The 20,404-nt window shown below is 35.5% G+C and overlaps 1 protein-coding gene across 1 annotated transcript; it reads right to left on the reverse strand.

Moving 5' to 3' along the window:
- Positions 1 to 4,951: 4,951 nt before the first annotated feature.
- LOC145802123 (uncharacterized) lies at positions 4,952 to 9,222 on the reverse strand. The gene is made up of 3 exons (XM_082894682.1): positions 8,751 to 9,222; positions 7,276 to 7,667; positions 4,952 to 5,865 (listed from the first exon to the last, which is right to left on the reverse strand). The coding sequence occupies exons 1-3, from the start codon at positions 8,913 to 8,915 to the stop codon at positions 5,427 to 5,429; spliced, it is 996 nt and encodes a 331-aa protein (XP_082750808.1). The 5' UTR covers positions 8,916 to 9,222; the 3' UTR covers positions 4,952 to 5,426.
- Positions 9,223 to 20,404: the final 11,182 nt, after the last annotated feature.

The following is a 20,404-nucleotide window of genomic DNA, read 5'->3' on the forward strand; positions in this document are numbered from 1 at the left end:
ATACGAAACATTTTTCATTTCCTCAATGTCAGACTTAGTTTGAGGACTCATACTTTTACTAAGACTTTGTCCCTTGCAAACAGGCGTACTTAAAGAATTACAGTTATCCATATTAAATCTTTTGAACACTTTGTCTAGATATTTCTCTTGATCTAGATATAATAATTTTGAATTTCTATCTCTTGGAATTCTAATTCCTAGAACATAGGTTGCAAGACCCATGTCTTTCATTTCAAATCTAGATGCTAAGAAAATTTTGGTTTTTATAATTATATATGGACAGTTTCCTGCTAACAATATATCATCCACGTATAAAGATAATATTGCTAACTTGTCAACATTTTTCCAGATATAAACACAGTGATCTAATGGACTTACAACATAGCTCATTTCTAAAATGGCTTGGTGGAATTTCAAGTACCATTGTCTTGAAGATTGTTTAAGTCCATATAGAGATTTCTTCAACTTGTAGACTTTATCCTCGTTGCCTTGGTTATGGAAACCATCAGGTTGCATCATATAAATTTCTTCTTTTAATTCTCCATTGAGAAAAGCAATTTTAACATCTAATTGATGCAATTCCAAATCCATCCTGGCTACTACCACCATTAGAATCCTTATAGAGGCAAATTTTGCAATAGGAGAATACGTATCTACGAAGTCTATGCCAGGTTGTTGAGTGAATCCCTTGGCAACTAACCTGGCCTTGTATTTTTCCAAACTTCCATCTACTTTGAATTTCTTTCTAAGAACTCATTTTCAACCAATGGCTTTTCTTCCATTCGGAAGATCGGTTAATTCCCAAACATCATTTTTCTTGATCGAGTCAAGTTCTTCATTCATTGACTCAAGCCATTGTGGAGCATCACTGCTACTCATTGCTTCATTATAACTAGTAGGATCATCTACTAAGTTATTAAGTTCTTCAACTTGAAAAACATAATGATCTTTCAAAACCGTAGATGGACGTCTTGCTCTCTTACTCCCACTTATCTCAGAATTCGAAGCAGGTAAAACAACGTCATGTAATGTGCGTTTGCTCCCACTATTAGATGGTTCGAGAAGAACATGTGGACTGTGTGACAAAGAAGGAAGAGAAGAATCCTGAGATACTCCTGAGAGCAATTCAATTTGTTCAATAGGAGTAACAAGATCAATGGATTCAAGAAAAATAGCATCTCTACTTTCTATTAATCCACGTTCGGGATGGTAAAAACGATAACCACTCCCATTTTCGACATAACCAATAAACTTGCATTCCCAAGTTTTGCTGCCTAATTTATCCCTTAAAGGTTTGGGAATAAGTACATGTGCCTTACATCCCCAAACTTTGAGAGTTTGAACATTAGGTTTAGTTCCATGCCAGCATTCATAAGGAGTTAAAGGTTTGGCTTTTGTTTCAACTCTATTTAAGATATACGCAGCGGTGGACAAGGCTTCCCCCAAAAAATGAATAGGAAGATCAACATGAGCCATCATAGACCTTGTCATTTCCATGAGAGTACGATTTCGTCTTTCTGCAACCCCATTTTGCTGTGGTGTATATGGCATTGTAAACAAATGTTTTATGCCATACTCTTTGCAGAAAGAATCCATAGCTTCATATTTGCCACCTCTATCATTATTCAAGTGTTTAATGGACCGACCAAGTTGTTTTTCTACCTCTAATTTATATTCCTTAAACTTTTCAAGTGCTTCTGATTTGTGTTTAAGAAGGTAGATGTGTCCATATCTTGAATAATCATCAGTGAAAGTAATAAAGTATTCCATACTTCGATGAGTTTTAGTTCTTAAAGGCCCACAAATGTCCGAATGAATTATTTCAAGTAATTCCGATGATTTCCAATGTTTAAAAAATGGCTTGCTAGTCATTTTACCTTTGATACATGGTTCACATATGTCAAAATCATCAGAACATACTTTAGGCAATAAACCAGTTTTAAACATTCGAGACATTTTATTTTTATTAATGTGACCTAACCTTAAATGCTACAAATAAGAACTATTACTAGTAGAAACATGCAAATAATCAGAAATACATACTTTATTATCAATAGGAAGAGAGTACATGTCATTCACTCTTACACCTTTCACTAATACACTCCTTTTCTTAATCAATACTGTGTTAAACCTAAAATTAACCTCAAAACCTTTTTGAGTTAACACCGGAACTGAAATTAAATTTCGCCGAATATTAGGTACATAAAGCACATCATGAAGCACAATAGAAGTCCCTTTAATAGAGAATTGACAATTGCCGATACCCAAAACATCACTATAGGAGTTGTTGCCCATGTAGATTCTGTGTTCACCAACCTTCTTTTCAGTAAACTTCATGAACATGTCTTTATTTTGCACAATATGTCTAGTTGCAGCAGAATCAATCCACCATGAATTTGATGAAGGCTCAAGTACCAATGCTTCAGAAATTGTCATGGCAACAGGGTTATTATCCTTGTTCTGCTTCTTCTGAGGACAATTGGCTTTGATATGACCTTTTTGACCGCACTTATAACATGGACCAATTTGATGCTTGTGATGTTGTTGTTTGTGCCATTCTTGTGGTTTCTTCCATCCTTTCTGAAATCCCTTCTTCCATTTTTTCTTGAAAAAAGTCGTCTTTTTCTTGTTGAATGGAGTGTGGGTATTATTCTGTGGTTGTGGTGAAGATTGTGCCATCAACAAGTTAGAAGACAATCCTTCTTTACGTATGCGCTTCATTCTTTATTCTTCTAAAACTAAGAGTACAAGCAATGTGACCATTGAAATCTCTCGTCCGCTATGAGTTAAAGATGTGATAATTTGGAGACCCAATTGGAACCGAAAAATATTTTGTAAAATTTCTTCCAACAGTACAATTCGGCTTCACTTTCGGCAAGGTTTGGAACAACAACGCCACCAACAGTTATTTTCTTCGGATAGTATTCTGGGAATACGACACGTTGGTGATAATTATATAAACAATCAGAATTCACCAATGCCGAAGATTGTTGATCAATTATTTTCTGAATTTTTGACAAAAAGATTTCGGAAACTTGTCTTTCTTCTGGACTAAAATTCGACATCTGCGATAATGGGTAACTTAGCTCTGATACCACTGAAAGATGTTCTATCAATGGCAATCGATCGGAATACCCGTGAGGGTGTTTATCACGCAAGAATGTTGAATATCCGGAATATAGAAAAATAGTTAACTTTGTAGTTCTTTTCTATATATTATTCACAACCTGTTGTCACTATTTATATATCAATAGGAGACTCTTGGTAATAGGTATAATCTAATAACAGTTGCCATGTTTCACAGAGTTGTGTCTGTTGATAATTTGAACCAACTAACAGATAGTTCAATATTCTAACGGGAAGGTTTATACCACTGCTAGGGAGAGAAATTTCAGTGAAGTGAGTCACACCAATATATGGTGTGGTCATTCTTTATTCCATCAAGGTTTACCGATTTCTTGTTTACCCTTAATAACTATCTATCCATCTGCAGGTGGTTCATTCATACATTTTGGATGAGAGGTTAGGGTTTTCTGTCCTCCACACACAAGAATAGTTGAAATGCAGAACAAGCACCTACCCAAGTACCATACTGAGATACACCAGCAAATATATATAATGGTTTTTTTTTTTTGGATAAAGATATGTGTAGTTCTGTTAACAAACATGCATGTATCTGTTTTAGTAGTTTTATAAGTCACTAAAAAAAGCTTGTTCTCAAACGAGGTCAAATGGTAGATCCATTTATCTTTCTAGTCCTATATCTCTTCTCATATTGCAATAGTCTTAACCCATAATTTATATCATAGGTTGGGCGAGTTTCTAATGTCCTGTCCTGTATCATATTAGGAGCGGTGCAAATCAAGGGAAGGGGTGGGAAGTGGGAAAAAATTGTCATTAGAGGGGGTTAATGAAGCTTAGCATCCTTATATTTTTTTTCAAAATTTTATTTGGATCTTTTTATTTTAATTGTGATAGTCAAGTATTTATGTTTTAAGTTTAGTTATGATATGACATTTTTGTCTATTCCTGTGAATGGAAAATATAAAAATTAACATGTTTGTTACATGTAATATTTTTCTAAGTGAACAATGAAAAATAGAGATCGAAATAAGATTTTCATAAAAAAAAATTGAGGGATTGAAGTAAAATCTTGGTAGAAGTGTAGAGGTGTTAATAAAATAAGAAAAATGTCGCATGCTTTACATGTTAATTTTTGCCAATTTTATTTTTTATTATATATTTTGAGAAATTTTCAATTTTATTAATGTCAAATAGATGAACATGATTTTAAATATGAGCGATTGATTATTATAATTGTAAATAGAAATCAAAATAAAATTTTAATGATAATAAAAGAGTGCTAAGTGTAATTAATTAAATTAAAAATTATAAGGGAGATAGTAATTTTATTTTTGGATCCTCCCACTAACACTCAAATTTTATCTTTGAACACTTACCAACTAATTTTAAACTTTGTAAGACACACTACTTAATATCAAAATTACCCTCAACTTTACCAAACCTAACCCCACCTCCGCCACAACCACTTATCACCACCACCTCAGGCCGCTACTCCAATCCCTTTCCGAAACCCCTCCCCACCACCAAGAGACAGAGAGAAAGAGAGAGCCACAACCAGAAGAAGGTGTAGTGTTGGGTTGGGGGTGGCGACCAGAGAAGGTTGTGTGGTAAGTGTGGCTAGGGTGAGAAGGAGTTAGTGTTACTATTTGAAAGGTTAAGAATGGAGATTTGATTGGAATTTTATAATAGAATACAATCATAACAAAAAATAAAACAAAATTGTGAGGTTCAAAAAAGACCCGTGGGTACTATTAATGGCAACCTCCTCCTCCTTATTTTGTAAGAGTTTGAATCTCATTAAAAAATAAGAAGTAACTAACTACATTAAATGAAAAAATTGCCGCAAATTATGCAACAAAAACTCAAATAATCACAAATGGTATTTTATTTACAAAATTTCATAACAGTCTACATCTTCAAATGCAAATCAGTAAACATATAGAATTCATATTGAAACAACCCAAAAAATTTATAAATATATAAATAAAATTACAAACACAACATATGTTAAACTCTACACATTGAATAACACCAACCCCCTTATCTCAATAAGAGGGCCACTTCCAGGTTGTTTAAAACGGTCTACACAGAAAAGTGTATAGAAAATTAATGTGTAATCTAGATTCATTCTAAGTGTGGTCTGCACCAAACTAGAATGAATCTTCACTGCACAACTTATGTTTTATTTGTGTGTATTTTTTATGTACACGTAGCATTGCTGTGTTTAAAACAACATAGAACCATGCTTCAGACACTAAAAAGGTGTATGAACCCTCATGAACAAAACTATGGATGATTAACCTAACAGCAACCCATAAATGTCTGTGAAATCATCAACTATACTAACCGCCTAACGCACCCCTCAGACCTAATCGTTGCTCTGGTGTCAATTTAGTTGGGAACTTTACTTCAAACTTGATCCTCAAATCACCTCTATTACCTGGTTCCCTTGTAATTGGCATGCCTTCCCTAGCAATCACAAGCTCATAACCAGGGCTGACAATGTCGGTAACTGGGATAGACAAGTTACGCCCATCAAGTGTGGTGAGATTCACGGCAGTCCCCGCCAGAGCCTCTGCTAATGTCACCCTATGGTTCATGATGAGGTCGTTGCTGTCTCGCGTGTAAATGCTGTGGGGCTTCTCATCAATCACAAACACAAGGTCTGCTGGAAGCTGGTTCGGCTGCTCGTTCCCTTTGTCTGGGAAAGTGATCTTCGTTCCCTTTTTCCACCCTGGCTTCACATCGATGGTTAATATCTCTGTCTCTGGCACTAACCATCTGTCATGTAATTCATTCAACAAACAATCAGCCCGAGATCAGCAATTAAACAGTTATGTTGTTGATCATTAAATTAATTTAAGCTGAAATAGCTTATGTGTGCATAAGATTATTAAACACAACAATTCCACAAAAAATTGTGAACAAGATGACTTTTAGAAGTAAGCTAGCTGCTTCTGAAGTATTAAATCATAATACACTGAACAAACTTCTATCACCCATGAAAAAAACAAAAACAAAATAGAGGATGAAACTATGAGAAAAGCTTAAATGTGTGCCACTCCAAAAGCTACCACTGGTAAAGTATGAGCAAGACATAAATCTCACATGCATTGCACACCACTAGTTGGTATTTTGCAAGTTAAAGATTCTGAAAGTCAAAATACAGCCAGAAGTAACAAAAAGAGACTCTTAAGAGGCTAGCAATCTACTAGAAAATGATTGAAACTGCCAAATTCTATAAGATGTTTCACCACCATCCTTGGCCCTAGAAGCCAGCACTATTAACATATGGCCTGTTTGGTACAGTTATTAGAGCTGTTGACTAGGAATTTGTGCAAAAGTGTTTGGTGCAATTTGTACTTATAAGTTATGAGGCAAAAATAGTTTAAACAAGTTGAAAAAGGCTGATTATCTTGAAGCTAGGGAATGGATGCATTTAGCTTTTGCTTTTTGATTATTAACTTTCAGTTTGAAAAAAGCTACACCAAATAAGCCCAGTAGGCAATGCAGAAAAAAACAATTCAAACATTAAAAAGCAAAATATCCTGATTGTGCAAAGATGTTGGAACAATATTTTTAAATGAGATTTTACACAGAGAATGTGTTAAAGAGTAAACTCTGCCGGGGTTGTTTAACAACTCTACCAGTCCCAAGCCCGGGTAAAGGAGGAGGGTTGTGTGTTAGGTAGCCGACAGCCAACACGTAAAAAAACCGCTGTGATCCCTTATGAAAAAAATGTGTTAAAAGAGTAAAATAATGAAGATCCAAGATTCAAAGAGAAAAAAAGCTCTTAGCTGTGCACCAGAAATAAAAAGGCAAAAAGAATGAAGGCTCCTAGCCAACAATTGGGTAATTATTTACTCGTTTAGCGACTAGGTAATTATAATTGGGTGTTGCTAACAATTGTCCTCAGTCACAAGAAAAAGACACGACACTTGTCACTAAATTCAATACACTTTATAATTTTGTTACACTTTTTCAAGATTCTCACATTCCCAATATCAACAAGAAGGATGAGGACACATTTTAGCATTTGCCATTATAATTTGATTTCAGACACCAAAGCATTACAATTATGAATTTCAATGTACTTAGACAGACAAAAGAGTATTAAAACCTAATCCAACAGCTAGCAAACTCAGGATATAAGGGAAACTTGACATGGTAACATGAGAAGAATGCACCTACCCATTTGCATCCATCGCTTTCCTAGATATCTTCATTTTTCTTGTTGATCCATTGTACAGTTCCTCAAGGCTGCAGGGCAATTTACTCTCGATTGGCGGTGGTTTCTTTGGTGCACATCCATCACTATACGTTCGAAAGACATTCTCACTCCCGCCAAATCCCCCAAACATCCCTCCTCCATCTGACTGAAACCTCGTGGACCTACCAACTCCAGCTGATCCAAATCCGAAAGGGCTACTACCGAAGAATTCTGCAAAAATGTCCTCTGCATTCCGAGGATTAAACCCATTGGGGAACCCACTGCTGCCGCTAGAACCAGGTGGTGGCATGTCTTTCAATCCGTTTTCGCCATACTGATCATAAATTGCCCTTTTCTGAGGATCACTCAAGACCTGAAAAACATGTTTGAATCCCCAATCTTAATTCCTAAATAACCAGCCAACTAGTCTGTTACAATATGTTGAGGATTTAATATAAATAATAAAGCTACCCCTCTCTATAATAGCTTAAGCTTTTAGATGAGTTGGGTGGTTAACAATTGAATACAATATTACTTGTTTTGATTAGTTCGTATCATGAAGCATGTGTACTGATGCGGTACGTCAACATTGTAAAATCTAAAAAAAAGTAAGGTACGTTCGTAAAAAAAATTATTTTTAATTTGAAGTAATGAAAAAAATTAGTTAAATGATTTAATTTGTTAAGATCCAACCTACAATTCACATTCAATGCCAAAAACTAAAGATATAAACTAAAATTTAAGTGTCATTATGTTAAATAGGAGTAACTTACAAACCTTAACTTAATTTTAAAATCACACTAAGCTTAAAAAAACAAATAAATAAAGTGCAATGAAGCTAATTTTACCTATGTATTTAGAAAAAAAAATACTGTTTTGGCCGAAGTACGGTACAACTTGAGTATATATTAGGTGCGTCTGGTATGGCAAAACATAAAGAAGAAAAAATTGGATATACGTTTCGTGTATCCGATATGTATGCAAAAATACCATACAAAATATTAGTATCCGGTAAGTACCCAAATATGGGTACGGCATGTTTGTCGAACTACTCATTCTTGATAGGTTCGTAGCGTGTTATTAAGCTGTATAATTAAGAACAGAATTCAATTTTTTGGCTATTAACCCCAAAAAAGCCTATCCTTTTATGAAAGCTTAGACCATAATACAATGGTTTGAGAACCCACAGTTGAGGACAAGAATCTGAAGATGAAAAACTAACATACAATCAATCGTACTCATTTTAAAAATCAACAATTCTGGTAAAGAGCCAGCTCATTTCATGTAATTTCGTTTCTTGCGCTCCAATTTTCTCGCCCGCCAAACAGAAACAAGTAAAACGATAATATCCCCACACACAAAGAAAAAAGAGAGAGAGTACGGAAAAGCAGGAAATAAGAAAGAAAATGAAGGAATATTGGGCAAGAGATAGAGAGAGAATGGAAAGTAAAATTACATCATAAGCTTCGGAGATTTGTTTGAATTTGGCCTCAGCTTGTTTCTTGTTGTTAGGGTTCTTATCGGGATGCCATTTCATTGCCAATTTCCGGTACGATTTCTTCAAATCCTCCTCTGTTGCATTCTTATTCACTTCCAATATATTATAGTAATCCACCTCCATCGATATATATGTGTGTGTGTGTCTGTGAATGTAGATATGTGATCGAGAATGCAAATGTGTATATACAAGTCTCAGATCATCAAAGAAAAAGCAAAAACTTGAGGATTCAACGATCTTTTTCTCTGTGTCTAAAGATTCAATATCAGCTTCGAATTCAATCGAACATAAAATCCGAATTTAGAGTTTTTCTCTCTCATGAATTCGGATTTAAAAAGTATTTCTCTCTCTAGAATTCAAAGAGAATGATCTCCTCGTAATTCAAAAGTCGTTATTCTCTCAATTCAAACAATGCAATGAAAAGAACGTTGAATGGTTCCGATTGGATATTATTACCTATTTTGGGAAGTAGTTAAAACTTGCTTTTTGGTTTTTTTTTTTGTTTTGTTTTTTTTTGAAAAAATAGGAAAATTTACTCATAAATTTTAAATGTTGATCTTGTGTTTTATTTGGTTCTATTTTTTTTTTTTTGTATGATCCATTTAGTTCTCTCTATTGTGGAAAAGATACAAATGACATTGGCTTAATCATGGGTTACTTTATGTAATATTTTTATTCGACGTATTCTTAAAACTTGTCACATTAAGCGCATGGTTGGATGACACACAACACAAAAATACACTAAGATTTTTTATGGGTTGATGCATTGCACGTGACACACAGACCACTCTCCTCCCTCATTACTCGACTTGTCACGTTAGAGTATCACTTTTGAAAAAAATGTACATTAAAGAGTTTTTAATTTTAAATGTCACGTCATACCCGCTATGTTAGAATGTCACAAGTCACATTTGAGAAAAGTACACTAAATTTTTTTTAATTTTTTTAGAGTGTCACATCATACTCGTCACGTCGTCACGTTTGAAAAAAGTACACTAAAGAGTTTTTATTTTTTTGAAGTGTCACATCATACATGTCACGTTCTCACATTAAGAAAAAGTACACTAAAGAGTTTTTATTTTTTTTTTGAGTAAAAGTTTTGGAGTGTCACATCATACTCGTCACGTTGTCACATTTAGGAAAAGTATACTAAGAAGTTTTTAATTTTTTTGCAGTGTCACATTATTGGAATGTCACATTAATACCTACCACATTGGAGGATCACATCATACCTGTCACATTAATAAAACAATATAGTTGTCCACCAAAACACTACCAAAATAAAAAATATGACTCTACAGAAAGAAACTCTTCACTAATAGAACTCAACAGATCAATTGAAAAAATTTGAAACTAATTAAAGTACTTGTTTGTGAAATGAGATTTATTGATAAATATCTCTAAAAAGTATTTAAAAATTTAGAGAAGTGATGTGATTCAAAAAATTAACTTTTATTAATCATGTTGACAAAATATTTGAGCTCCATAAGCTCATTTTTAGATTGATTTTGATATTTTAAATTGTTTATTTTTTAAGATTTATTGAATAGAATATTTATATAAAAAATTAAATTGATTAAATATCGATTGTTATATGTTCGAATCATATTTGTTTTGCAAAAATGGACAACAAATATAATTTTAAAAATAATCATATATTTTTTGTAATACAAATTTGTTTCAAACATATAGGTAACAATGTTTGATTATCTTATTTTTTTTGATTGATTATTCTACTCAACGAGTCATAAAAAGTGAATGATTCATATCATTGAAATTGGTCCCAAATGAGTATACGAAGCCCAAATACTCTCTCAAGTTAGTTGGTTTAGGAATTCGCTTTTTTTGTGATTTTCCTTTTTTGTTTTTTTGCGAAAAATTATGTAAAAAAGTAGAGAGAATAAATTGATCTTTTGTAGTGATTTTTTTTATTTTTTTTACTCAAATCTTATGTTATCAAACGAGGCCGAAATTTATAAAATAAAGAATATAGATTTGACCTTATAACAAAATAAATTTTAAATTTTTTATTTTATCAATTTAAATTTTTTAATCTAAACTATCTGTCCATTTTGATTAAGTAAAATCAACGGAAATAATAACATTTTAGTCATTAAATACAATATACATAAAATGTCTAAAATATCATTTTTGATTGAGTTTAATAACTAAAATAATTTTTTGTCATCAGTTTTATTTAATGCAAATAAGCAGATGATTTAAATTGAAAATAAATAAAAAGTTTAGAATTGTATATATATTATACTTTTTTAATTGTATTTATATTAAATGTATCTAAAAAACAAAAAAATTGCTTAAAATATTTAAAAAAATTACTAAAAACAAAAACAAAAGAGAAAAAAATCTTAATTTTCAAAAAATTAAATTTTGCTAATTGTAACCAAACACTATCTTCCCACTTTTTTAATATTTCCCCATATTTTATTTTGATATTTAGAGGGTGTTTGGGAAGAATGTTGGGCTAAAATGACCCATTAAAAGACAAAATAAATTAAAATAGTCAATAAAATAAAATATCACATTTAACCTATAATTATTTTATTTTTTCTCTTACAACCATCAAATCAACTACAAAAAAAACTAACTAACTTTCTAAATACAACTATTTTAGCCAGATTAAGAGTTCGTTTGGGATGTGAGTTGGTTTTTTGATTTTTTGACTTTTTGATTATTTTAGCTTGGGATTAAAAAGACTCATTTATGATAGACTTTTTAGTTTTTTTGACTTTTGTAAGAGAAAAAATGAAATGATTATGGGTTAAATGTGACATTTTGTCCTATTTAGCTACAATAGTCTATTTTGTCTTATATAGCTATTTTAGCCCCAAGGGACATGTCAAACGATCCCTAAAATAGTCTCACACACAAAAAAAAAAAAAAAAATTCAAATAGCCAACTTCCCAAACAATGGCTTAGGCCTCGTTTAATAACTCATTGTTTTAGTTTAAAAGTTAAAAAGTCGCTAAAAAAATTAAAAAGTCAACAACTTATACGAAAAAGTCAGAGATTCTATTTTTTCTCTATTTTTTGCACATTTTTTTATAAAAAATTAAAAATTCATTCTAAATATATTAATTTTTAACCTCAAATTTTAAATAAAAAATTAAAAAATTAATAAAATAACTTATTTCCAAACACGCCTCAACTTAAAGTTTACAAAAACCTTAAGCCGCTAGTTTGTGCATCCAAAATTTTTATTATCCTATTTATGATTTTAGATTATCATTCCAGCTGTTTGGCATAAAATATTTTCAAACACACTTTTTTTTTTTTTTTTTCCCCACATATTTTTAGTAAAAGTTTTAAAGCTTGTTGAAAGCTCTAAATAAGAGCTCTAATTGTGTGGATCTTACAGTGATTTGATAGTTAAGCTTTTTAGTATTTTATCTTATATATCAACAATGATATATCTCCTTAAATTTTGAGCTTTTAACCAGCTCCAGTGAGCTGGGGAAAGAAAAAAAAAAAAGAAAAATGAGTGGGAGCATTAATTAGTGCTATCACTAATGATGTGACAGTGGGTGGGGTCTACTGCCACAATGTTTTTGTGCCTTGTTTTTTTTTAAAAAGTGGGTGCCAACTCATTAGTGGTGCTTTAGAACACCACTTTTAGTGGGATGTAGCATTGCTGGAAAAAAAAATCACATCATGTGGGACCCACATGTACATTAGAGCTCTTAGTTTAGAGCTATCAACCATTTCTCTTTTTTTATTGTCCTGTCACATCAGTAGAGCTCTACTATCAAAGCTCTCTATCATCATCCAATGCTTTATTATGAATTTTTAGGATTTACTTTTTAGAATTTTTTTTTAAAATTTTTTTGTATTTTTTTGTTTTCATTGAATTTCTAAAATATTCTAAGCAATTTTTTTAATTTTTAGATACACCTTGTAAGAGGGGTTAACTTGAGCCCAATAAATTAGCTAGGCCCAATAGGAAATTCCAAGATTGGTGAGCCCAGATTTATTGCCATTAAACGAGCCGAATCGCTCTAAGCCCCGAAAGGGTTCGGATCCACGAACTTAAAGACTTATTCGAACCCAGACTCGAAAGGGTATTGGGCAAGCTTAGAGATCCAAGGCCTCGGGCTTCGAACAAATTTGATCGCAATCTAGAAACCGCTCCATTGGTGAGTCCCAGAACATCTATGGACTTGGCGTATTATGGGATCAACCCACCAGAATCATGAGTGAGGTTAAAACCTGAACAAAAGGCCCGAACCCTGAGGACGAAGGAGGGAGATGAATTCACTTACCGGTTAATTTAGCCTATACCCGGGCCGAGGTGGCACAACCCCAGGGGGTCCATTAGACTTGGCAATATCTACGGTAGGGCGTCCTGTTGGACTACCCTTGACCCATTACGATGATTAGAGATCATTGGTTAGGCGTAGCTAAGAAGAAGGGTTCGTCGAGAGGTTGATCTCCTCTTCGGAATTTTTCTCATCCTCGGAGAGGTCACCTCCTCAGACACAGTAGTTAGAGAGAATATTCTCCATGTGCCTTGTACATGGGCTCCATTCTACATCATAAGGTGCCTATAAATAGCACTCACCGATAGCTTTACAAGGGATGGATTTTGGAGAAACAACTCTTGGGAAAGAACTAGTTTCCTTTCTTCATTATCTACCTTGAGAGTGAAAGTGGGAGATCCATGGGAGAGTCTTGCCATTATTCTCTTTCTAACTACTTTGCTTTCCTCTTCACCTAGTCTCTTATCTCCATCATCTCTTTGCTATTGTGTTCCTAGTTGCAACTGTAAAAGAATCTAAGCCTCTCATCATTTCATCTTTGAAGATATTCGAATTTTCTTGAACCTTCTCATACATTTGGTGACTTCACTGGGGAGGTGGATTAGTTAATGGACTCAACAAGATCCGGAACCCACACAACTCCGAGAAGGATGGCGGGAGAAAATGAAGTTCACCAACAAGGATCCTCTAATGGTGATGATGATAGGACCACGGCTCCAGATCAACCACTTTTGCTCGAAACTATTCAAGGACTTCAAAATACTCAGCAAGAGATTCTTACCACTCTTTAGAATCTCACTCACATCATGTTGGTGATGAGTTCTAATTTTGCACCGGCGTCAAATGGAAATCAAACTAGAGGTGGAGCTATTCCCGCCAGAGTGCAAAATCAAACCTAAAGAGAAGTAGGCCACGGTCAGCTTGTGGCTCAAGGTAACACAACAATAGCAACACATACTCAGACCACAGTAGGCGACAATAGTTTGCCCTACGCCCGGGCTCCATGGTGTGCCAAACCAAGATCCAATGGTGACTAGGGGAGGTTCCGATGTAATGAATGGCGCTCCAGCGACTGTTGGTGTTCAAACAAATATAAGGGCCATGATTGCACAAAAGGGAGCTCTGCTCATACCTAATCTCATTCCACCAACAGTAAACGCCATTCACGTACTTAGAGGGCAGTGGACTTTATGGAACTTAATTCAATGTCTTATCACCAAATGGCTTATCCATAGGTGCCGATGGCCAATATCATCACGTGTCTTTACCAATGGTGAATTCTCAACACCAGAATGGCAAAGTTGCTCCTAGCTCAGTCTTCGGGTCCATAAGCCAAGTTCCGAGAATGCCACCATCAAATTCTCTCCCTTGATAATTTTTCACTTTTGTCGATGTGCAAGTTATGTTCGATCTTTAATGGGGCAAGAGGACTTTACCTTATTTGCCTAACCCGGATGTCAAGCCACCATACCCTATTGAGATGCTGAGTTATCCATACCCTGAGCGGTATACGGTGCCGAAGTTCATCAAATTCGAAGGCAAACAAGGAAATGCTCGAGAACATGTTCTGCGATTCATTGAGACTCTAGGTATTCATGGTTCAAACCATGTCCTTTGGTTGAGAGAATTTTCTATTTCCCTCACTGACCGAGCATATAGCTAGCATGTTAACTTGGCCCCAAACTCTATCCGAAGTTGGGAGGACATGGTCTACAAATTTCACGCCAAGTCCTTTCAAGTAGCTAAGAAGGTGACCACACTTACATTGTGTAAAGAAAAGCAACGAGAAAATAAGGGCATCCTCGACTATGTCAAAAGGTTTCAGGATAAGGCTGTGGATTGCCATGAAGCTGTGGATGAGAGTTATCTGGTTCAAATCTGTCTAGAAAGGGCATTGAACAAATACAAATTGTTTCTAGTTAATCACAAGCTACCCACCTTCTCGACACTAATAGAAGTAGCTCGGAACATTAGCACTCCTCAGGCTCAGGAGTCCGGATTTAAAGCCAATTACAAAACTAGCTTCAAATCGTCTCATGGATCTATTGTTGCTGTTGCCTCCGCCCATGATACCCGAAAGTCACAAGGAGGAGGTTACAGAGGCCAAAAGAGGAAACAATATAGTGGTGAAAAGGGCAATGTTTCTTATCCATGTGGAATCGAGGAGGTAGAAGCTCTAGTTAAGGAATGGGTGGCCAACGAAGAGCTAAAATTGCCTTATGTCGAGGAAGTCCTATCAAAGAAGAACCGTGAGAGCCCAGAGTTTTGCATCTATCATTGCGCATTGAAACATCTAACAGAGAAGTGTTGGACTCTCAGGAAAATTTTCAGAGATAAAGTCGAGGCAGACGAATTGAGGTTCAAAAAATAGGGAACTCAAGACATCCGAGAACAACCATATCCTCAGCACCGAGACAATGGCAAGAATGTTGCTATGATAGCATATGAAGGCCCGATGATTAAGGCTATTGTCAATATCAATGACAACGATTGTTATCTGGACGACATCTTCGAGCCTGAGAGTGAACAAGTTTATTATGGAAGTGCTCTCGATCTAGAGGATAGGGCCTTTATGACTCATGTTGAAGGTCCCTTCGATCCAGAAAGAGAAGAAGAATACTACGGAAAAGGAGGACACCATGTTTATTTGGCTTTAAAGAGACCAAGGAGATGGTTAACTACGAGCCTCCAAGAGTAGAGAAAGATTCGGATCATTACGCTAAAACCCTGCAAGACTTTGTAAAGTTCAAGAAATTCTTCGACCAACTTGGACTTTCTAGGGAGGCAAGAACAGGAATCACCAAAGATATCATCAATATAGCTGAGGCACACCATGAAGAATGCATGTTAACTAAGGGATCTATCCCGAGGAAGGCAAAAGAGCAATCTAGTGCCATTATTTTCTCTGATACTGCCCGGAAATATCCTTTTTCTCACAACTGCCTGCTTTATGTGACTACTTATATTAACGGTATTGAGTTTAAAAGGGTCTTTCTAGACAGTGGAGCCTTTATCAACATTATGACCCGCGCTACTCTAGAGAAGGTCAGAATCTCTGAAGAACGCATTGTGAAGCAGTCGATAGTCATCACTGGCTTCAATGGAGAAAGAAGAGTTACTATGGGATACAAAACAATTGATTTAGCCGTCGGAGAGATTCGCTTGGCCACCTAGTTCCATATTATCGAGGAAAACTATCACATCATTCTAGAGAGGACCTAGATGTATAGATATGGGGTTATACTATCGAGTTATCATCAGTGTGTTAAGGCTAAATGGGGAAAAAAGACGGTGACAATTTAGGCTACAGAAAGGCCTTTCGAGACCTATGAAGCTCATTATTCTGATGCCATCTACTTCACCGAATTGTCTATCAAAGAAAATCCCATCACCTCTAAGCCTCGAGAAGGTCAAAATTCCTCAGTGGGAGGATATCAAAGATGACAAGAAGCCAAAGACAAAATCAAGTAAGTTGATAACGGCTCGACTAGAAAGTTCACCTACTCCTCGGAAGGTGATGAAAGTCCGAGAAGGAAGCAAGATGGTGTACTATTTGTGAAAGTGTAGGGAGTCGGTTTCTTTAGTAGCCGACTCCGAGTGAAAAAAAGAGCCTCCTGACGATTACATAGTAATAAAGCCTTAAGTGGCTCCAGAATGCTTGCAAGACGAGCCTCAGCCTCAACCCAAACAACTTGTTGAAGTAGATCTAAGTAATGGGCAAGATGCCCAAAGGCCGATATTCATAAGTTCAAGCTTTAGCCCAGAAAATAGGAATGGCAACGAGGTGGGGCGGGACCGGGGACTACACTCCCCGTTCTTGATCCTTGAAACTGATAAATTCCCCGTCCTCGGCCCCAATCCCCAGCGGGGAGCCCATCAGCCCCCCTGCCCCCGATCGGGGATCGGGTATCCCCGAATCTGAAAAATCCCCGAGGTCTAATACTCTGATACACTCAGATTGATACAGTAACAGAACATATTTACACTCAGATTGTCCAATACTATGATACAGTGATACATACATATATATACATATATACACTAAGATATATATAGATATATACACTCAGTATCCATGAAAAAAAAAACAGAGGTTGAAAACAGGGGCATACATATATATATATACACATATATACACTCAGATCTGAAATTGAAATCCCTAGATCTAGTTTAATGAGAGAGAGAGAGAGAGAGAGAGCATTTTGATGTAGGTCATGCAGAGATTCAACTTTCATTTTTTTTCCCATTTGTGGGATCATTCAGAATTAGCAAAAGTACAAAAACTAATATATAAACTACATAAATGAAGCATTTGATTTTGTGGGCATACATACAACTACTAGGGAGGATATCAGTTCCTACTTAGCATAATCCTTTTGTTTAGGTGACAAAGAGGAACTTTAAGTCAGCCTTTGTGAGCAGCAGTCGTCGACGTTGTGTGTGAGAGAGGGAGAGAGAACAGCGGCAGTGAGAATGAGAGAGAGAGAGAGCAACAGCAAAGACCTCTCTCTTCTTGTGTTGTGTTGTGATTGATTCAACCAAACCCTAAACATAAACGTATATATAAACAGGGATATACTTGTAATTTTACATCGGGGCTAGTCGGGGCGGGGACCGGGGTCGGGGTCGGGGCTTAGAAATGTATCACCGTCCCCGGCCTGAAAATCATCGGGGATTGATTTTTGAATACCATCGTCGGCCCGTCGGGGGTATTTTTTCGGGAAAAAACCCGCTCAATTCAGGGTCGGAGGTCGGGTCCCCGTCGGGTCGGGTTTAGATTGCCATTCCTACCAAAAAAGCGGGAGCAATTGTTAAAATTGATAAGCCGGTACTCGGCTGTGTTTGCTTGGTCATATAAGGAAATGCTTGAACTAGATCCTGACCTAGTCTCTCATTATCTTGATGTGTTCTCAAACTCCAAATCGATCAAGCAAGCTGCTCGAAAATATTATCCAAACCTCGAAGAGAAAATTAAGGAGGAGGTTGAAAAACTTCAACAGACAAGTTTTATTTGGCCATAGGGGTGTAAAAATAGCCCGAGGCCCGTGGGCGGCCTGAAGCCCGAGGTGGACCTGGCCTAGTTAAGCCTGGGCCCGAGCCTAGCCCAGTACCTTGGGCTTGGGTGTGGGCCTTCTATTTGGGGCCCGGTCCAGTCCGTTGGCTCGACCCCGTTAGCTAGGTCTGGCCCAAAAAAAATTTGGGCCCTACGGACAGTCTGGCCCACCCATCTAGCCCTCTCTATCACGACCCAACCCTAGGGGCTTAGGGTTAGAATCGTAACTTACTAACTTATTCTAATCGTAGCAAATTAAATTGCGCAAGCGGAGGCAAACGGAATAAAAATAATTAAACAGAAAGTTACTTCATCTTACTAAAAAAAAGAGTACATCCACAGGCTTTTATTATTTTTATTTTGCAGCGACCGTCCATCAGAAAAAAAAACAACAGGAAAAAAGAAAAGAAAAACAAATTAACAAATCCGTATCAATTTCTTGCACAGGTTCCACTACACGAGGTTATGGGTCCTCCTTGTATCTCATCACTTGAAAGGATAACAGCTATAAGTACACAACAAAGTGAGAAATATTATGCCAAGAGTATAGGGAATACAAAATAACCATGGATAGTTACTTAAGCCAAAACATTTACATAACTTAATTTGGTAAATAAATCATTTAAGTGATAGAAACTGAAATACATAAATTATATAAATAAATAACCTTAACCACGGTACAGAATAGAACAGAACAGAGGTCACAGAAGTGACAGTCACAACAGAGGTCAATGGATCCATGACAAACAAAGGACCACAAAGTGACCAAACAGAAGCCAATGGTTATTTAAGTCCCACAAGGCGTGGGACTCCCGTGGTGGTTCTTACAAAACATAGTTGTTTATAAGGTCATAGTCAAATACCTTCTAAAATTTAAACAATCATATCCATGGGTTTCATTTTAAACAAATAGAGTTCAAAAAATAATCCACATAATTAAAATATTAATATAATTTATAAAATATAACTTGTATAAAATAAATCATGGTAAGTCAAAACATACGTAAAATATATTATGGTGACTCAAGGTATAATATAACTTACCTTAAGATTGAGTCTTACTAATTCCTTTCTATTTCCGTTGGTTTTCGGCCCCTCGCACTTTATTTTATTTTATTTTTCATAGATTCATTCTCTTTCTTTTTTTTTTCTTTGTTTTTCCGTTCACTTTACAGCACCTTCTCTCCCTATTTATACACATAACTTCAAGTGATGACTCATCCTTATCTAATGGCCCTATGGTGATGACTCACCTCCCCTCCCTAATCCTAGGTGTCCAGATGGCCCCTCACTCCCTTATCTCAGCAGATTCGCAATCCTTGTAATTAATGGTACTTAATTTGTTTAATTATATCTATACATGCTAATCTTCTCACATTAATTAGTGATTAACTTAACCCCTAAATAAATCTCCTCATCATATATTTGATAACCACAATGACAAATTAATTTACATAGCACGTATAGCTTATTTATTATATTACTTCCATTATTATTATTATTATTATTATTGTTATTATTAAATTATACTTTATCACATACAATCACAAAATTAATTATTTTATTTTACTATTATAGATTATTATTATTTTTATTAATAATCGTGGTTGGTTGTGGTATTAATTAAATATTTAGGGTGTCACACTCTCTCTACCAATAATAATAAATAAAATAAATAGAAATATTGATCTTATAAAAATAAAAAATAAAATAAATAAAATAAAAATAAAAAAATAAAAAGAATAAAGCTTGAGACCCCCACCCCCAGTGACCCCCAATGACCCCCAATGCCACGTGACACCGCGTGATTGGAAGGAAAGGAAAAAAAAATTGTTTTTGGGCCTACTGGGGGTGCTGGGGGTGCCCCCCACTGGGGGTCCCTAGCACCACTGAAATAAAAATTAATCTTGTAAAAATAAAAATTTATATAATCAAAAAAATAATATTAATAATTTAAAAATAAAATAATAAAATAATAATAGTTTATTAAATTAAAATCAAACTAATAATAGTTTTTTCTTTGACCAGGAGAGAGAGAGAGAGAGAGAGAGAGAGAGAGAGAGAGAGAGAGAGAGAGAGAGAGAGAGCCACTGGCACATTGTCATTGTGGCTGGCTGTTAGCAGCCAAAACAAGAGAGGAGAGAGAGAGAGAGAGCCACTGGCACATTGTCATTGTGGCTGGCTGTTAGCAGCCAAAACAAGCGAGGAGAGAGACAAATGGAGTGTGGGAGTGCGAACCTAGCCTACTCTGCTATTGTTGGAACAATCTTCTGTGTAAATAAAAT

This window comes from Camellia sinensis, chromosome 11, assembly GCF_055761805.1.
Source record: "Camellia sinensis isolate YWXY chromosome 11, ASM5576180v1, whole genome shotgun sequence".
Taxonomy (NCBI): Eukaryota; Viridiplantae; Streptophyta; class Magnoliopsida; order Ericales; family Theaceae; genus Camellia; species Camellia sinensis.